Source organism: Phasianus colchicus, chromosome 25 (assembly GCF_987193195.1).
Source record: "Phasianus colchicus chromosome 25, bPhaCol1.hap1.1, whole genome shotgun sequence".
In the NCBI taxonomy this organism is placed as follows: domain Eukaryota; kingdom Metazoa; phylum Chordata; class Aves; order Galliformes; family Phasianidae; genus Phasianus; species Phasianus colchicus.
In genome coordinates, this window is record NC_143460.1 from 3,555,274 (window position 1) to 3,568,321 (window position 13,048).

At 49.4% G+C, this 13,048-nt stretch overlaps 2 protein-coding genes across 5 annotated transcripts; both read right to left on the minus strand.

The window, feature by feature from the left end:
* Nucleotides 1-49: 49 nt before the first annotated feature.
* Nucleotides 50-4,147, minus strand: LOC149915048 (membrane cofactor protein-like). Its single transcript, XM_090124524.1, has 8 exons — nt 4,007-4,147; nt 2,979-3,158; nt 2,651-2,830; nt 2,058-2,240; nt 1,754-1,942; nt 1,463-1,642; nt 1,110-1,306; nt 50-870 (listed from the first exon to the last, which is right to left on the minus strand). Exons 1-8 carry the CDS (start codon nt 4,074-4,076, stop codon nt 697-699), a joined length of 1,353 nt encoding a protein of 450 aa, XP_089980650.1. The 5' UTR covers nt 4,077-4,147; the 3' UTR covers nt 50-696.
* A 232-nt stretch (nt 4,148-4,379) lies between these two features.
* LOC149915049 (C4b-binding protein alpha chain-like) lies at nt 4,380-11,874 on the minus strand. Of its 4 annotated transcripts, none has more exons than XM_090124513.1 (15): nt 11,717-11,874; nt 11,043-11,187; nt 10,419-10,607; nt 9,889-9,988; nt 9,125-9,210; nt 8,598-8,810; nt 7,959-8,141; nt 7,250-7,438; nt 6,646-6,843; nt 6,254-6,436; nt 5,844-6,032; nt 5,540-5,719; nt 5,289-5,458; nt 4,946-5,113; nt 4,380-4,805 (listed from the first exon to the last, which is right to left on the minus strand). In XM_090124513.1, the coding sequence occupies exons 2-14, from the start codon at nt 11,137-11,139 to the stop codon at nt 4,955-4,957; spliced, it is 2,136 nt and encodes a 711-aa protein (XP_089980639.1). In that variant the 5' UTR covers nt 11,140-11,187; nt 11,717-11,874; the 3' UTR covers nt 4,380-4,805; nt 4,946-4,954. The 4 variants fall into 4 exon arrangements, with proteins under 4 accessions (XP_089980639.1, XP_089980637.1, XP_089980640.1 ...); XM_090124511.1 differs by having other exon boundaries at nt 4,380-4,817; XM_090124514.1 differs by lacking the exon at nt 4,380-4,805 and having other exon boundaries at nt 4,824-5,113; nt 5,289-5,370; nt 5,413-5,458.
* Between the last annotated feature and the right edge of the window lie 1,174 nt (nt 11,875-13,048).

Genomic DNA, 13,048 nt, shown 5'->3' on the forward strand with positions numbered 1-13,048 from the left:
TGAGCTGCTGAATGGAGCTCCTGATTCTTTCATTGCAGAGATGCATGCATGAAGGGATTATTGTTTATTGAATAATAAGAGAAATCATTGCTATCTGATTCTCTGTACTTAAACTTGCACCCTCTATTCTTAGCATTTGCTTGCAGACACAGGGATGTGGAAGATGAGACCAACACTGGCATCTCTCAAGTACAGAATCCTGTTACCTCTAAAATCCAGGGATAAGCAAGTGGGCTTTAGAGCCTGGTTTTGTTACTGCCCTGACACTGCCCATAACTAGATGAGTAGAAACCGTAAAATCATGACACAGGTTAATAGGAAGTGATGCAGCTCAGCACTCACTCCATTGCTATGTCTAGATAAGCGAGGTATGCAAACACTTGCAGCCTGGTTCTGGGAAATCACCTCTGCCAGGAATTTGCTTTTGCAGACTTCAACCCCACTTCTGGCTTAGCACAATTTATACAGGGACTCAGAGAAGCTCAATTGAACTTCTTGCTTTGCTTCCTAAAGCAAAAAGTGGTACACAGCGAATCAAGCGTGTCCTATCTGAGGGTTAGAACAAAAACCCCTCTGTGCTCTAGCATGTAGCATGGCAGAAGTGATCTGGCCCTATAGAAGCAAAAACCATACAGTTCCTAGGAGGCTTCTTTTAGGAAATCTGACTGTATGGACTGTGCCCACGGGGAAGGCTGTTTAATGCAGGATGTGCTCCAGTCCTTGCAATTCCATTTTCAGTTTTTGAATCTCCAGGAAGAGTTTTTGTATTTCCAGCAGAGTTTTCACATCCTCTGTCGGCACGTGGCAGTCAGAGATGATGCTCTGAATATAAGCAACCTCTCCACACACATCAGCATCACCTTCCTTCTTCTGTTAAGCAAAACAACACCGAAAACAGAGAAAGCCACGTGTGATTGAATTGCTGCAGATGGGGACCCACACTGCAGCTTTGAGGCTGCACTCCTTCCCAGTTTGCTGTGCATCGGCTGAACACAGCTGCATCCCCCACCACAGCAATGAAGGGAAGGCTTTTTAAGAGGGTCAGGGTTACTTTTCATAGCAGAGATCAGGCAGCATTCATCCAAAAACAGCCACACCACAGTACTTACACACTTGGGCAATGGTGTCCAGTTGCCATCAGCCAAGCAGGTGGCTGTCCAAGAGTCTTTTAATGCGGCTTCTCCATCACCTGAGAAGTGGTGATATCCCTCGTGGCACACAAATGTGACCGTTGTGTTTATTGGGTACCACGCCTGATCAGTGCTTGTCAGCTTTCCATTGGCAACTTGTGGTTTGGGACACAGAACTGAAAGCAAATCACACAGCAGAAAGCAGCTCAGCAAGGGGAATGTCATTGTGTGGGTAGAAAACCAAGCCTGAAATTGTAGCAGATGAGTAGAATGAGGTGCAGGTGGTTTTCAATCTGTAGAAATGAGAAATCAATTGTTAAAGTCAGACCCACCTGGCTGGCATTTGGGCAGGGCTGGCTGCCAGCTGCCATCAGCCACGCAGCGACTCTCAGCATTGCCATGCAGCACAAAGCCCTCGTTGCAGGAGAAGCGCACGGATGTCCCATAGGAGAACGTGTGCCATGACACATCCATCCTTCCCTGGGCAACCACGGGCCTGGGGCAGCGCACGACTGGGTAGAGAGCAGGGGGCTGTGTTAGGGGGATGCCTCATCCCTTGGGACACAAGAAGGGTCGTGGGGATGAGGGGCTCCTCCTGGTGCTCTGGCTTTGCTGTGACTCACCTCTGCACACTGGGGCAGGTCCGCTCCATGTCAGGTTCACCCCATCTTCAGAGGTGCAGTAGATGGACTCATCCCCAATGAGGGACAGCCCTGCAGCACAGCTGTACTTCACCTCTGTACCGTAGGGAAAGAGTTCTGTTCTCAAGCCGGAGTGCTGCCCATTGGTGATCAGCGGAGGGGGGACGCAGACTACGAGAGAAAACAGATAGGATGCCAAAGGTTATAGGATTTTCTCTTCACTGCTCCCACGTGCTGTAGAGATGCAATTCCCAGCTCCCACCAAGGAAGAGTCATTTGGGCTCACCTTTATCACAGTATGGCACCGGGGGTTTCCACGTCCCATCCGACCAGCATTGAGTCCTCTGGCTGCCCCACAACGTGTATCCCGGGTTGCATTGGAACTCCACCTGCTGTCCAACACTGTACTTCTCTTGCTTTGCACTCGTCTCCCTCCCGTTGATGATGGCTGGGCTCGGGCACTGCACCACTGAGGGACAGAGCCATCAGAAAGCTCCATGGATTGGGCCAGCCTGTTTCCAGTGCTTGTTAGCACTGCAAACCAGCCAGGCATCACCACCCAGCCATGGCACACTGTAATTATGTGATACCACCATTTCCTTTTGTAGACAGAACAGTCTGAACCCCGTGGTTGGCTGTAGATGGCACCAGTGGGACAACATATTGCTGTTGCTGGGGCAGCTAAATAATTAGCGTGAGTTTCTGGTGTTTCTTTTCCACCATGCCACACTTAGAACAGCAAAATTATCACTGAGAGCCCAAGCACTGCTAAATGAAGCCCTTGCAGCACAGCACCACTGAAGAATTGAAAACTATGTTATTTCCACCTCGTTAAATCGATGGTTTTTGTTGGCGAGGCGAAGAGAAGGGAACACTCACTCTGGCAAAGCGCTGGGATCGCGGACCAGGTGAAATTTTTGAGACACGTTGTTGTTGGAGATACGCCAGGGATCAACGTGTACCCATGTCTGCAGAAGTAGGTGATGGTGGAACCCACCAGGAGCTCGTATGGAGGTCTGCGGTCGGCGAAGTCAACAGCAGGAGGGGAAGGACAGCGACCTGGGGAGCAGCACACAGAGCCAACAGCTCTACCCCACAACCAAGGATGGGGCTGAGCTTTGGGGTCCCAGCCCACCTTGATGCACTTTTAGCAAATAAACCCACGTGAATGCATGGGAAAAAGACTAAGAAGAAAGTCCGTGTGTACCTCGGGTGCATGCTGGTGCCCGTGGCTGCAGTCTGCCACTGCTCAGACACCTCACGCTGCTGCTGCCCACGGGGACGTAGCCAGCTTCACATTCAAGCACGGCTGTGCTCCCAGCACTGAGATTCTTCTGTGCAGGATTCAGCCACCCATGAGGGATGGTTGGGACCGGGCACTGCACCTCTGCAGCAGCAAACAAATGGGAGTTTGCAGGAGGGTTCTTATTGGCAGATCCCTGCTCCTCTGATAAATGAGTTGGTTTAGCGAGCGCAGCAGTTGGAATGGGGAGATTGGGTGTTAACAGCATGCTTGAGGAGCCATCAGCAGCAGGATTCCACGGGTACAACCCATAGTTGGTTCTGACCTTTCATTGCACTGCTTGCTCTGTGCATCAGAGGGGCACCTGCTGTTAGAGGCAGCGTCAGCTGCAGCAGAAATAGGGAGCTATTCCTCTTCTGAGGGTCACTACAGAGCAAACCACTGCTTCTCATGCAGCCAGCCCACAGGACGCGTGACAGCCAGCACCATCCTGACCTCCGTGATTACGCACCACTGACACCACTCAAACTGCTAATTATGTCCCTTTTAATTAAATGATTAAGCTATCACCTGTCCAATTGATTTTCCCCATCCAACCACCATCCTCATCTCAAGCCTCCAAGCTGCAGGACATGCTCCAGCCCAGGGAATGACTCTTTGCTACTGCATTGATCAGCAGGACCCAGGGCAGCGGGCAGCAAAGCCCTGGACAGGCTCAGCAAAACTCTGCACAAGGACCTGACCCTGGGTAGCACAGGGATGAGCTTGCAGCCCCTAAGGCACTGTAAGATTACTGCTTTTGGGAATTTGGGGTGTCCCTTTGCAAGCATCTGCAGGTGCAAGCAAAGAGGAAAAATGTGCCATGAGCAGTAGGCACCGAGCTCTACAAGAGCATCAGCAAGAGGTTAGCAGCACCTCCAGCAGAGGTTATCCCATGTTGGATCGAAAAGCAAAGCTGAGCCATAGCAGGAAGGAAAGGAGGTGGCACTCACCCAGGCTCCCCGCTGGCTGCAGCAGCAGCAGTGCCAGCAACGGCCCCATCCAGTGCAGGAGCAGCTGCATGGCGAGCAGCGGCTGTGCCACAGGACTGCAAAAATCTCAGGGGAAGGGGAAGCAGGTGGAGGAAGTGGGGGACAGCAGGCGGGCCACGCTGACGGCAGCACTGCCCTCCTTCTGCAGTGTGTGGGGATGGTGGGGAGCTAAGCTGTTACATGGGCAGAGCTGCTCTGCCTTCTTTCTGGAGCAGAGCCACAGGCAGTGCGTGGAACAGGGCTGCGTGTCCCCTTTGCCTTTTCACTTGAGTATGAACAGCCCCCTGCTCTATACCACAGATAGGGCAGAATTACTGCAAACAAGGCACAGCAGTCATTAGAACTGCAGCTTTATTATAAATCTAGCAGTGAAGGAACACCAGTCTGGTCACACGATACGAGTTAGCAGAGCACTTCCCCTTCGCTGGACGTCGCAGAAATAATTCAGCCACTTCTTTCCTTCCAGTTTTATTTCCATGGGCTCCACTTTGTGCAGTGGGCACACAGAGCCCACATCAAACTGTCCTACTCGGCAGGAAAAGCTGGCGTTTAGTTTTGCCTGGAGGATTTCTCCATTGCACCACGTAGCTCTGGAGGCTGTGGCTAATTAGGCTGTTAACACTTGTTGGCACGCAGTGATGGGCCGAATGGGGCTGCAGATGAAGAGGGTGAGTGATGGCTCTCCATACACGTGTGTGACTCGGACAATTCTCTCTCAGTTCCATTCCTTTCAGACCACTCATCTCTCAGGATAACAGACCTAAATGTAAAGCTTTAAAAGGTATAAAGTGATGCACAAACTTAATGCAGCAAGCTCTACCAGGATGAGTCAAAAGACTCTGATTCCTCCTATGACAGGAATCTGTTCACTTCTCTGACTGTTTCTTCCCACCACAATACCAGTCACAGTCATGAGCGGCCTCCTCTGCCTCCCAGATCCTTCTCCAGCTTCTGGATCTCCAGGTAGAGTTTCTGTACTTCCAGCAAAGTTCTCAGCTCTGCCAGAGGAACTCCGCACTCAAAAGTTTCCCGGATTTGACGAATCTTCTTGCACGTGTGAAATGTTTTCTTTAAAAGAGCCAAGACAAAGACAGAGGGCGTGAGTCAATGCCACGGGGCTGCAAACCCCCACCATGCAGACCCACAGCTGTGCCAGCCCCATCTTAACAAAGCGTGTTCATGAAGGCAGACTGGTGCTGTTCCAAGCTGTGAATGGGGCAAAACACAAAGCAGTGGTACTCACACAGTTGAGTGGTGGCATCCAAGAGCCACCAGTAGAGCAGGTGCTTAACGACATCTCTCCCAGATTGCTGCTCTGCTTGCAGGAGAAGTACAGAGTTTCATTAAACTCGTACTCCTCCCTGTCAGAGAAAATCTGTAGGTTCTCCTTGCTCTTTGGTGCACGACACTTAACTAGAAGGCAAACACACAGCATTATAATGTAACAGGAGGAAACAGTGCTCTGCCAGCCTCGGTCTGTGGGGCTGGACTCACCTGGCTGGCATTCAGGCAGGGCTGGCTGCCAGCTGCCATCAGCCACGCAATGGCTCTCAGCATTGCCATGCAGTGCAAAGCCCTCATGGCAGGAGAAGCGCACGGATGTCCCATAGGGGAACGTGTGCTGTGGTGTAACCATCTCTCCATTCTCAACCACGGGCTTGGGGCAGCGAACCGCTAGGGAGAGAACAGAGAGCTGTAGTACAGGGATGCCTCATATCCTGGGACAGAAAGTGGGTGGGGGGAATGAATGAGGGGCTCCTCCTGATGCCCCAGTTTTGGGGTGACCCTATAGACTCACCCCTGCACTCCGGGGCAGGGCCGCTCCATTCCAGGTTCACTCCATCTTCAGAGGTGCAATAAATGGATTCATCCCCGATGAGGGACAGCCCCGCAGCACAATCATATTTCATTCTGTAGCCATAGGGGAAGAATGATGACGTGAGGTTGATGTCCAGCCCATGGGTGATTTGCGGGGGAGGGCCACAGGCTATGAAATAAAGATTAAGAAGGAAAAAAAAGAAATACATAATTGTCATATTCAGATAAGAACTCAGCTCCATGCACAGCTCAGCTCCTGCCTGGCATTTGCTGGGGAAGACACCTTCAGCCCCACAGCCAGTGCTCTCCTTTCTGCATCTCAGAGGCGATGCTGAAGGAAGGCTGCCTGCCCTGCCCCTGTGCTGATCACAGCTCCTGCCTTGCATGTACCTTGCTGGCAGTAGGGTAATGTGGGAAACCAGTTCCCATCAGCCCGGCACGTGACCGACTCTTGGATACTGATCATGTAGCCTTCATCACACTCTATCTTCACTTGAGTCCCAACTGTGTAATCATTTTTGCTCTTATAAACCTCTCTTCCGTGGTCAATGACAGGCTTTGGGCAACGAGGTTCTAGGAGCAAGAGAAAAAATAAAAGGATTTCATGAATTTTTAGGAAGAACCCCATGAAGAAGCTTTCCACAGAGAAGGCAGCTACGTAAGGCCACGGGTAGATTTCTACTGATGGTAGCAGGCAGCTGTCCTGCACGGAGCAACCCAAACCTCTGCCAAAGTCACAAATAAGCAGCCAACAAGTCAAGGTGATGCAGCAGCTCTCCTACCTGGAATGCACTCCGGTGCTGCCCGGTTCCATGTGCCGTCGTTCGTACACTGAAGCACGACATAACCATCACTATCCTTGAGAACATAGCCAGAGTCACAAAAAATTCGGATTATGTCTCCCACCACATACGTGTCTTTCTTGCCCCAGGAGCTTATGTGCATTCCCCTCTTGGTAGCTGGATTCGGGCAACTAATTCCTGAGAAACACCAAACAGCAGCAAGTGTGAAATCATGGCATAAGTACCTCAATGACAGCAGGTTCATTTGAGGCAGAAGGAGAATGAACGGCCATTTCTGGACACTCCTAAAGGCAGTTTTATTTTCTGGGCATACATATGAAGTTATTGCATCCCACCACCAATGCTGATGGACACCATTGGACTCATGGGGTTTTCCTGGATGTACATTCCCCTCTCCAATGGGCACTGGCAGCACCATGCCATCCCATCTTAATGATGGTACACTATTTTTTCCATGGGTTCAAAGGAGCAGAAAGCATAGTAGTTAAGCTTGGTAGATAAGGTAGACTGCACACGGATTCTTTAATTGGGAATAGCTTTGCTCAAACACAAGGATACTTAAGCTGAAGGAACGTGCACTTACTTTCACAGGGTGGTGGAATTTCAGTCCATGTATAGTCTGGCAGACAACTGATGTTTTGCATCACTACTCCAGGGCTGAACTCGTAGCCCGTCTGGCACTCATAAGTGATGACAGTCTCAACAGGAAATAAATTGCCAGCAAGTCTTGCTTTAATAGCATTCTGCACGTCAGGAGGGTCATCACAGCTGCCTAAGGGTGAAATCAACACTCCGTGACATTGCCAACGAGAAAGCAGTGAGGTGCAGGACAGTACACAGCATGAAAGGATCTGGGGGAAAACGTGGGCTCATGTGATTCTTCCTGAGGTTCACTTAAGCCAATTGTCTGAGTTCAGTGCTACTGAGAGAGTGAATGCAACGGAAGTAAAATGAAATGCATGATCTGTGATTACAATGTATGGTGATTTACACTGACTTGTTGCAATGACGTGCAATTTCTAACAAAGCCAACACTCTCTGTCCTAATCTACCAATGGCCTTTAAAAGCACTGAGTATAGAGAGGTCAGTTTAGTCCCTCTGAATTCTAGGAAGAAACTCTCCTCAAGTTTGGGTCTTGGAACAAGACTTTAGCTATGAGGCCCAAAGTCATAAAGTCCCACGCCTACATCATCTCCAATGCAAGCCACCGTGGTGCAAGAGGCAAAAACGACAGAATGCAGCCCACCACCCCCACAGCCATTGCCTGGATTGTGTCCCTGCAGGCACTCACTGCGCTGGCATTGTGGCAGTGGGGGGTCCCAGCTGCCATCCTCCTGGCACATGGTTGTGTCACTGCCCAGCAGCACGTAACGGAAATCACAGTCGAAGACGACGGTGTCACCATAGTTGTACTCAGCTCTGTACCTGCTCTGCAGCCTGCCGTGCTCCACCTGGGGCTCCCTGCAGCTCACCACTGCGTGGGGGAAACAACAGAGCTCAGGCAATGAGTGATGGGTCAGCGGGGGATGATTAAAAGCAGTGTAGCTGTTGGAGCAGTTGGGGTGAATGGGGCAGCCTGATCTGGTGTTGGCAACTGCTAACGTAGGTGGGGGCTGCAACTGGAAACTTTAACTGCAACTGGAACTTTAAAGCTCCCTCCAACCTAATGAATCCATGATTCTTGGAGCACACGTTCACCAAAAGGGATGGAAATGGGCACGACAAGGCAGCAGCATTTTTCAAGTCTCCGTCCAATATTACATCTTTTTTTATTAATTGGGTTTTTTCCCCCCATTTTATTAAGAATGAGAACAAAGGAAAGGCAGCAGGTATCACAGCAAACTTCTGAATCTTGGCAAGCCTTCTGTTTCTTCCGTGGCCTCAGATGAATACCCCCTCCCAGGTCTCCTGTGGGCAGTTTGCCACTCACCTTTGCACTCCGGGGCTGGCTTGTTCCAGACACCATTCACATTGTCGTTGGTCGTACAGAAAATAGAGGCATCCCCCACCATGGAGAAATGCTTCCTCCCCCTGCTGTCAGCGTGGCAGCGGTAGGTGACAGAAGCTCCATAAGTGAAGAGCGCGGCGTCACCTCCGTTGTGATCTCCATTAGCTATTTTTGGAGGGGGCAAACATGGAATTGCTAAAAAAAAAAAAAAAAAAGTTGAAAAATTAATGTTAATTAAACGCGTGGTTTGAAATTGAGACACAAATGCCTGAGGTGCCAGAAATTAGAGGCAGGTCTCAGGGCAGCTCTGCCTCACAGCTGAGTGGCACATCCCTGTGATGGGCAGCTGCCTTACTATCAGGGAATGCTTCCATGGGATGCAGGAAGGAAAACACTAAGAAAAATGTTTTTCCAGATTTCCAACATGCAGTGAATGACCAAAGCCCTCTCTATCTTCATCCATCCCCAGTACCACTCAGACAGCAGCTGAGCTGCAGGACTCTACTTACGGTCACAGATGGGAACGTCTCCATCCCAACCAACATGTCCATCTTTAATCACACACCTAATCTGGGAATTGCCAACCAGTCTGTACCTGTGGGAAAACGAGTGGAGGGAATTACTTGTCAAGTGCAATTTAGATATTTTTTTTTTAATTTCATTTAGAACACCACTAGCAGGATTGCTTTGGCTTCCATGGAATTAAGAAATTTGCCCAGCGTAACCAAACGAGTAGAATAGTTGATAGCAACTGCAGTGAAACAACAGTGAGACAACGTGTTAATTATAGCTAACTATAGTTAACTATAACTCAACTATAACCATAAGCTCTAATTTCAGTAGTGATGTGTTTCCTTCAAAAATATATTGAAATACTGGGAATGGTTTAGAAGGGCCCTGGAGAATGAACTGGAGCTTGGCAAGAACTAGGTGATCTTTAAGGTCTCTTCCAACCTGTGCCATTCTACAATCCTAAGAATCATTTCAAAGCATGAGGGGAAGAAAACTCCTTCAAGCTTTCAAAGGAGAAGTTAAAAAATACTTTGATTAGTCTACCATTACCTACACCAGCGTAAGGTTTCTGATAATACAGGCTTTAACCTAGAGCAAAAGGACTTCAGAAAGCCTACCAGGGAATATAAAGGCCTTTTAGCTTGTATCTGATTTGCAGAGTCAGTGCATTAGCTCTGAAGTCACTATTTTACAGGAAATTGGGCTGGACATCCCCTCAGGGTCACAAGGACCTGCAGGACCCCAAGTACTCCCAGCTTACCCAGTGTCACAGGAGTAGTTCGCGATGGACCCAAAGGTGAACTGCTCTACTTCCACAAGCCTGCCATTGGTTGGCTCTCCAGGGTAACTGCAGTGCTTTGCTGGGGGACAACAGGACCAGAGTTAGTTCTTCAGGTCCGTGGAGAATGAGGAACATCCAGCAGGAGAGCAGAAGACCTCTCCAATACTGAGCAAGCAGATGGACCGCAGCTCTCTGGAATTCCCCTTCCACTCTAACTTGTGGCACGACCCGTGTTGCTGTCAAGACTAAAGGATTCTCTTACTGAAAGCTTGAAATACTGTTATTGAACTAAGTGTTCACAAGCACCTGAGAGGAAAAATGCACTTCTGAGTATAGCTGGAGTCAGTGGTGAAGGGCAAGCAACATCCAGACAGATTCCTGCTGCTGGCACTCAAGGTTGTACACCAGGCACCTCATCACTGACTTCCACCACCTCCCCACCACCAGAATGCTGCCCAACAAGCCAACGGATTCACCCAAAATCAGAAGCCAACCCAAAATGTACTCACGTAAGCAGAAGTCGGCCATTCCTTTCCAGCTGTCCTTATCACAAATGTAAGTGGTCCGGGCCTTGACATTCCTCATGTAGCCTGGACGACATCTGTATTCCACCACTTGAGAGGTGGAAAATGTCTTGTTCTGCAGGTAGTCCTCCTTCAGTTCTGCAAATGAGAACCGTGGCGGAGCACCGCAATCACCTACCAACAGAAACACCATCAGGAAAATGCTGGGGAAACTGCAAATTTGAGAGTTGCTTGCTCTGAAAGTCCAGTCCATAAAACTTATTGAAGAGGGAAGCAGAGGGGAGAAGGGCAGACTGCAGTGGGGATGAGCATCACTCTATGTATCACTCTTCACTCCTCATCCAGCGCTTCCCAAGGATGGTAACAGCCTAGACCAACAGCTTCCTTATCCTCAAGCAGCATATGAGGCAGTGCACCTTTGTTACCTAGAATAATTTTACAGCCTTTTTTCTGCACAGAAAGCAAAAAGGCAAAGGAAGATGGTTGCGATCAGATTCACAAGGCTCTTCAAACACAAAGAGGAAAATAGGATCAAGGTTTTGTGAACCTCAGGAATGAGTTTCCCCTTGGGGGGGGAATCCCAGCTCTGCTCACTTCATGTTTGCTTACCCTGGGTGCCCACCACCAGGGCAGCAGTGAGGAGCAGCACCAGGGCAGCAGCACGGCCCCTTTGTCTCGCTGATCCCAGAGCTGGCACCATCCTCATCCTGACCACGTTGCAGATGTCACAGCATTCTTTTTCTAAGCCAAATATCTTTAAAAACAGTGGGGGAGGGGAAAAAAGTGTTGTTTTTTCTTGGGGTCACCATGGCTGATTGCAGATTCTAAGCTGTTCCTGTAGGCTTTCTTTCACTGGTCTTCTCTTGGCATATTTGAGCTTGAGTTTGCATATTTGGCTGCTCTAAAGATCAGAGAGCCCTGTTTGTCTTGCAGCTTTCCAGGATCATCCCTTGTGAGCCCAAACCCTCCCAGGGTTACACGCACTCTGAGTGCCTACCTTCCTCCTGGAAGCAACACAGCCCACCTTGGTGCTGTGCCTAGAGGCGACTGATGAGAAATTGGTCACTAAAAGAAAAGAAAGCTAAGCACCTCCTAATAAAAGTTATTCCTCCCTTTTTCCACTGCCCTAGCCGAGCTCTTCTTGCTGCTGATCCATTGTTCTGGCTTTCCTTCACTCCTTATTACATCTCTCGGTTTCATTCAATTTATTTTACTTTTCCCTTAGCCCACTCGAGCTACAAGAACACCCCAAAATCCCACTCCTGGAGCTCAGCTCACCTTACCTGGGCTCTGCAGGCAGCGATGGGTGCATCCAATGGCACTGACACAGCCCTGCTGTGCTGAAGGAGGGGTTCTGATCCACCCACACGCTCAGAAATGGCTGCACATAGCCAACTGCATGCTCTGCAGGGACCAGACCCGTGCCAGTTCGCCTATCAATGATTAACTCCTCCTAGCAAGAAAGAAGATGTTTACCCAACCTACGAAACAAAAAGCTAGAAAATTGAACGCAACCCAAGCAGATGTTGAAATTGTTTGCTTTGTGTGCAGAGCTGCCAGTTGAAACAGTCCAAGGGTGGAGGCATCCAGAGCTGGTCCCTGCACAATGCCTACGGGTGTCTTCAAGATGATGGCATCCCCCTGGGCACTGAAGTTCTTACTTGAGAGCTTTATGGCACTGCCCACAGGGTTTGCTCACTCAGCTCAGCAGCACTTCGGGCTCAGCCCCTCCACTGATGCTGCACACAATTCCTACTGTTTTCCAATAATAACAGTGTTGGCAGAGGCCACAGCCATTTGCTCCTTTTCGCACTTTGTGCATTTTCACTTAAGCTTCAATTGCTATCACAAATTCAACAGCGCCCTTTTCACCTCGGGTTGTGTTTCTGACAGCTGGTTCTGCCAGAGCAAAGATTTCTTTTGGCCAAAAAAAACCCAACCATCTCGCATCCTCAGACCCAGAGGGAAATATTACCTTCCCAAAGCCTGCCTGAGCCCCAGCCAAAATGCAACAGAGCAGATTTGGTTCTCTAAACCACAGCAAGCTGGGCCTTGTTTAGTCACTCCCAGCAGGCAGTGACCTCTGCTGACTATTTACAAGAAACCCAGTTAATCCCAAACCCAAACACGGGCTCTCCTGGTTTATTCTCTCCAGATGACACAGGACAAGCCCACCTGTGTGTGCTGAAAGCACCGGGGCACAGCTGCACCCACAGGGCCATACAGTGCCTCTCATCTGCCCCATCTCACAGCTGGGTAAGCAGAAGGAAAAGGGTATTCCTTCATTTCATCCAGGGTGTCACTGCAAGATAGAAGTAGGATTGCAAGAGAATGAATGCTATTAGCATCGTCAGAAATAAAAGTACATGGACAGCTTCCAGAGTAGAGCTTCCCTCTAAACCATGTGCAAACCCATCAGATCTCTGCTCTTGGACAAGAGCAGAAGGAAGAACTGGGAATATCCAACACCTCCATCTGCTCAGGGATCTCCAAAGCGATTTCACCCATTGCTCTTTTCTAGGAAAATAGATTTGTTCTTACCATAACACCTCAAGAAATCTGAAAACGTGAATTTTAGTTCCTCCAGCATCATCATTTTTAACATGGATTACACA

Coding starts and splice junctions, on each gene's coding strand:
- LOC149915048 (XM_090124524.1), bottom strand. CDS start 4,076: ATGCAGCTGCTCCTGCACTGGATGGGGCCGTTGCTGGCACTGCTGCTG. Junction 3,159..4,006: donor GCAGCCAGCGGGGAGCCTGG/GTGAGTGCCACC, acceptor TTGCTGCTGCAG/AGGTGCAGTGCCCGGTCCCA. Junction 871..1,109: donor GGACACCATTGCCCAAGTGT/GTAAGTACTGTG, acceptor TTTGCTTAACAG/AAGAAGGAAGGTGATGCTGA.
- LOC149915049 (XM_090124513.1), bottom strand. CDS start 11,139: ATGAGGATGGTGCCAGCTCTGGGATCAGCGAGACAAAGGGGCCGTGCT. Junction 8,142..8,597: donor GCCAGCCCCGGAGTGCAAAG/GTGAGTGGCAAA, acceptor TCCCCCACGCAG/TGGTGAGCTGCAGGGAGCCC. Junction 5,459..5,539: donor CCTGCCTGAATGCCAGCCAG/GTGAGTCCAGCC, acceptor TTTGCCTTCTAG/TTAAGTGTCGTGCACCAAAG.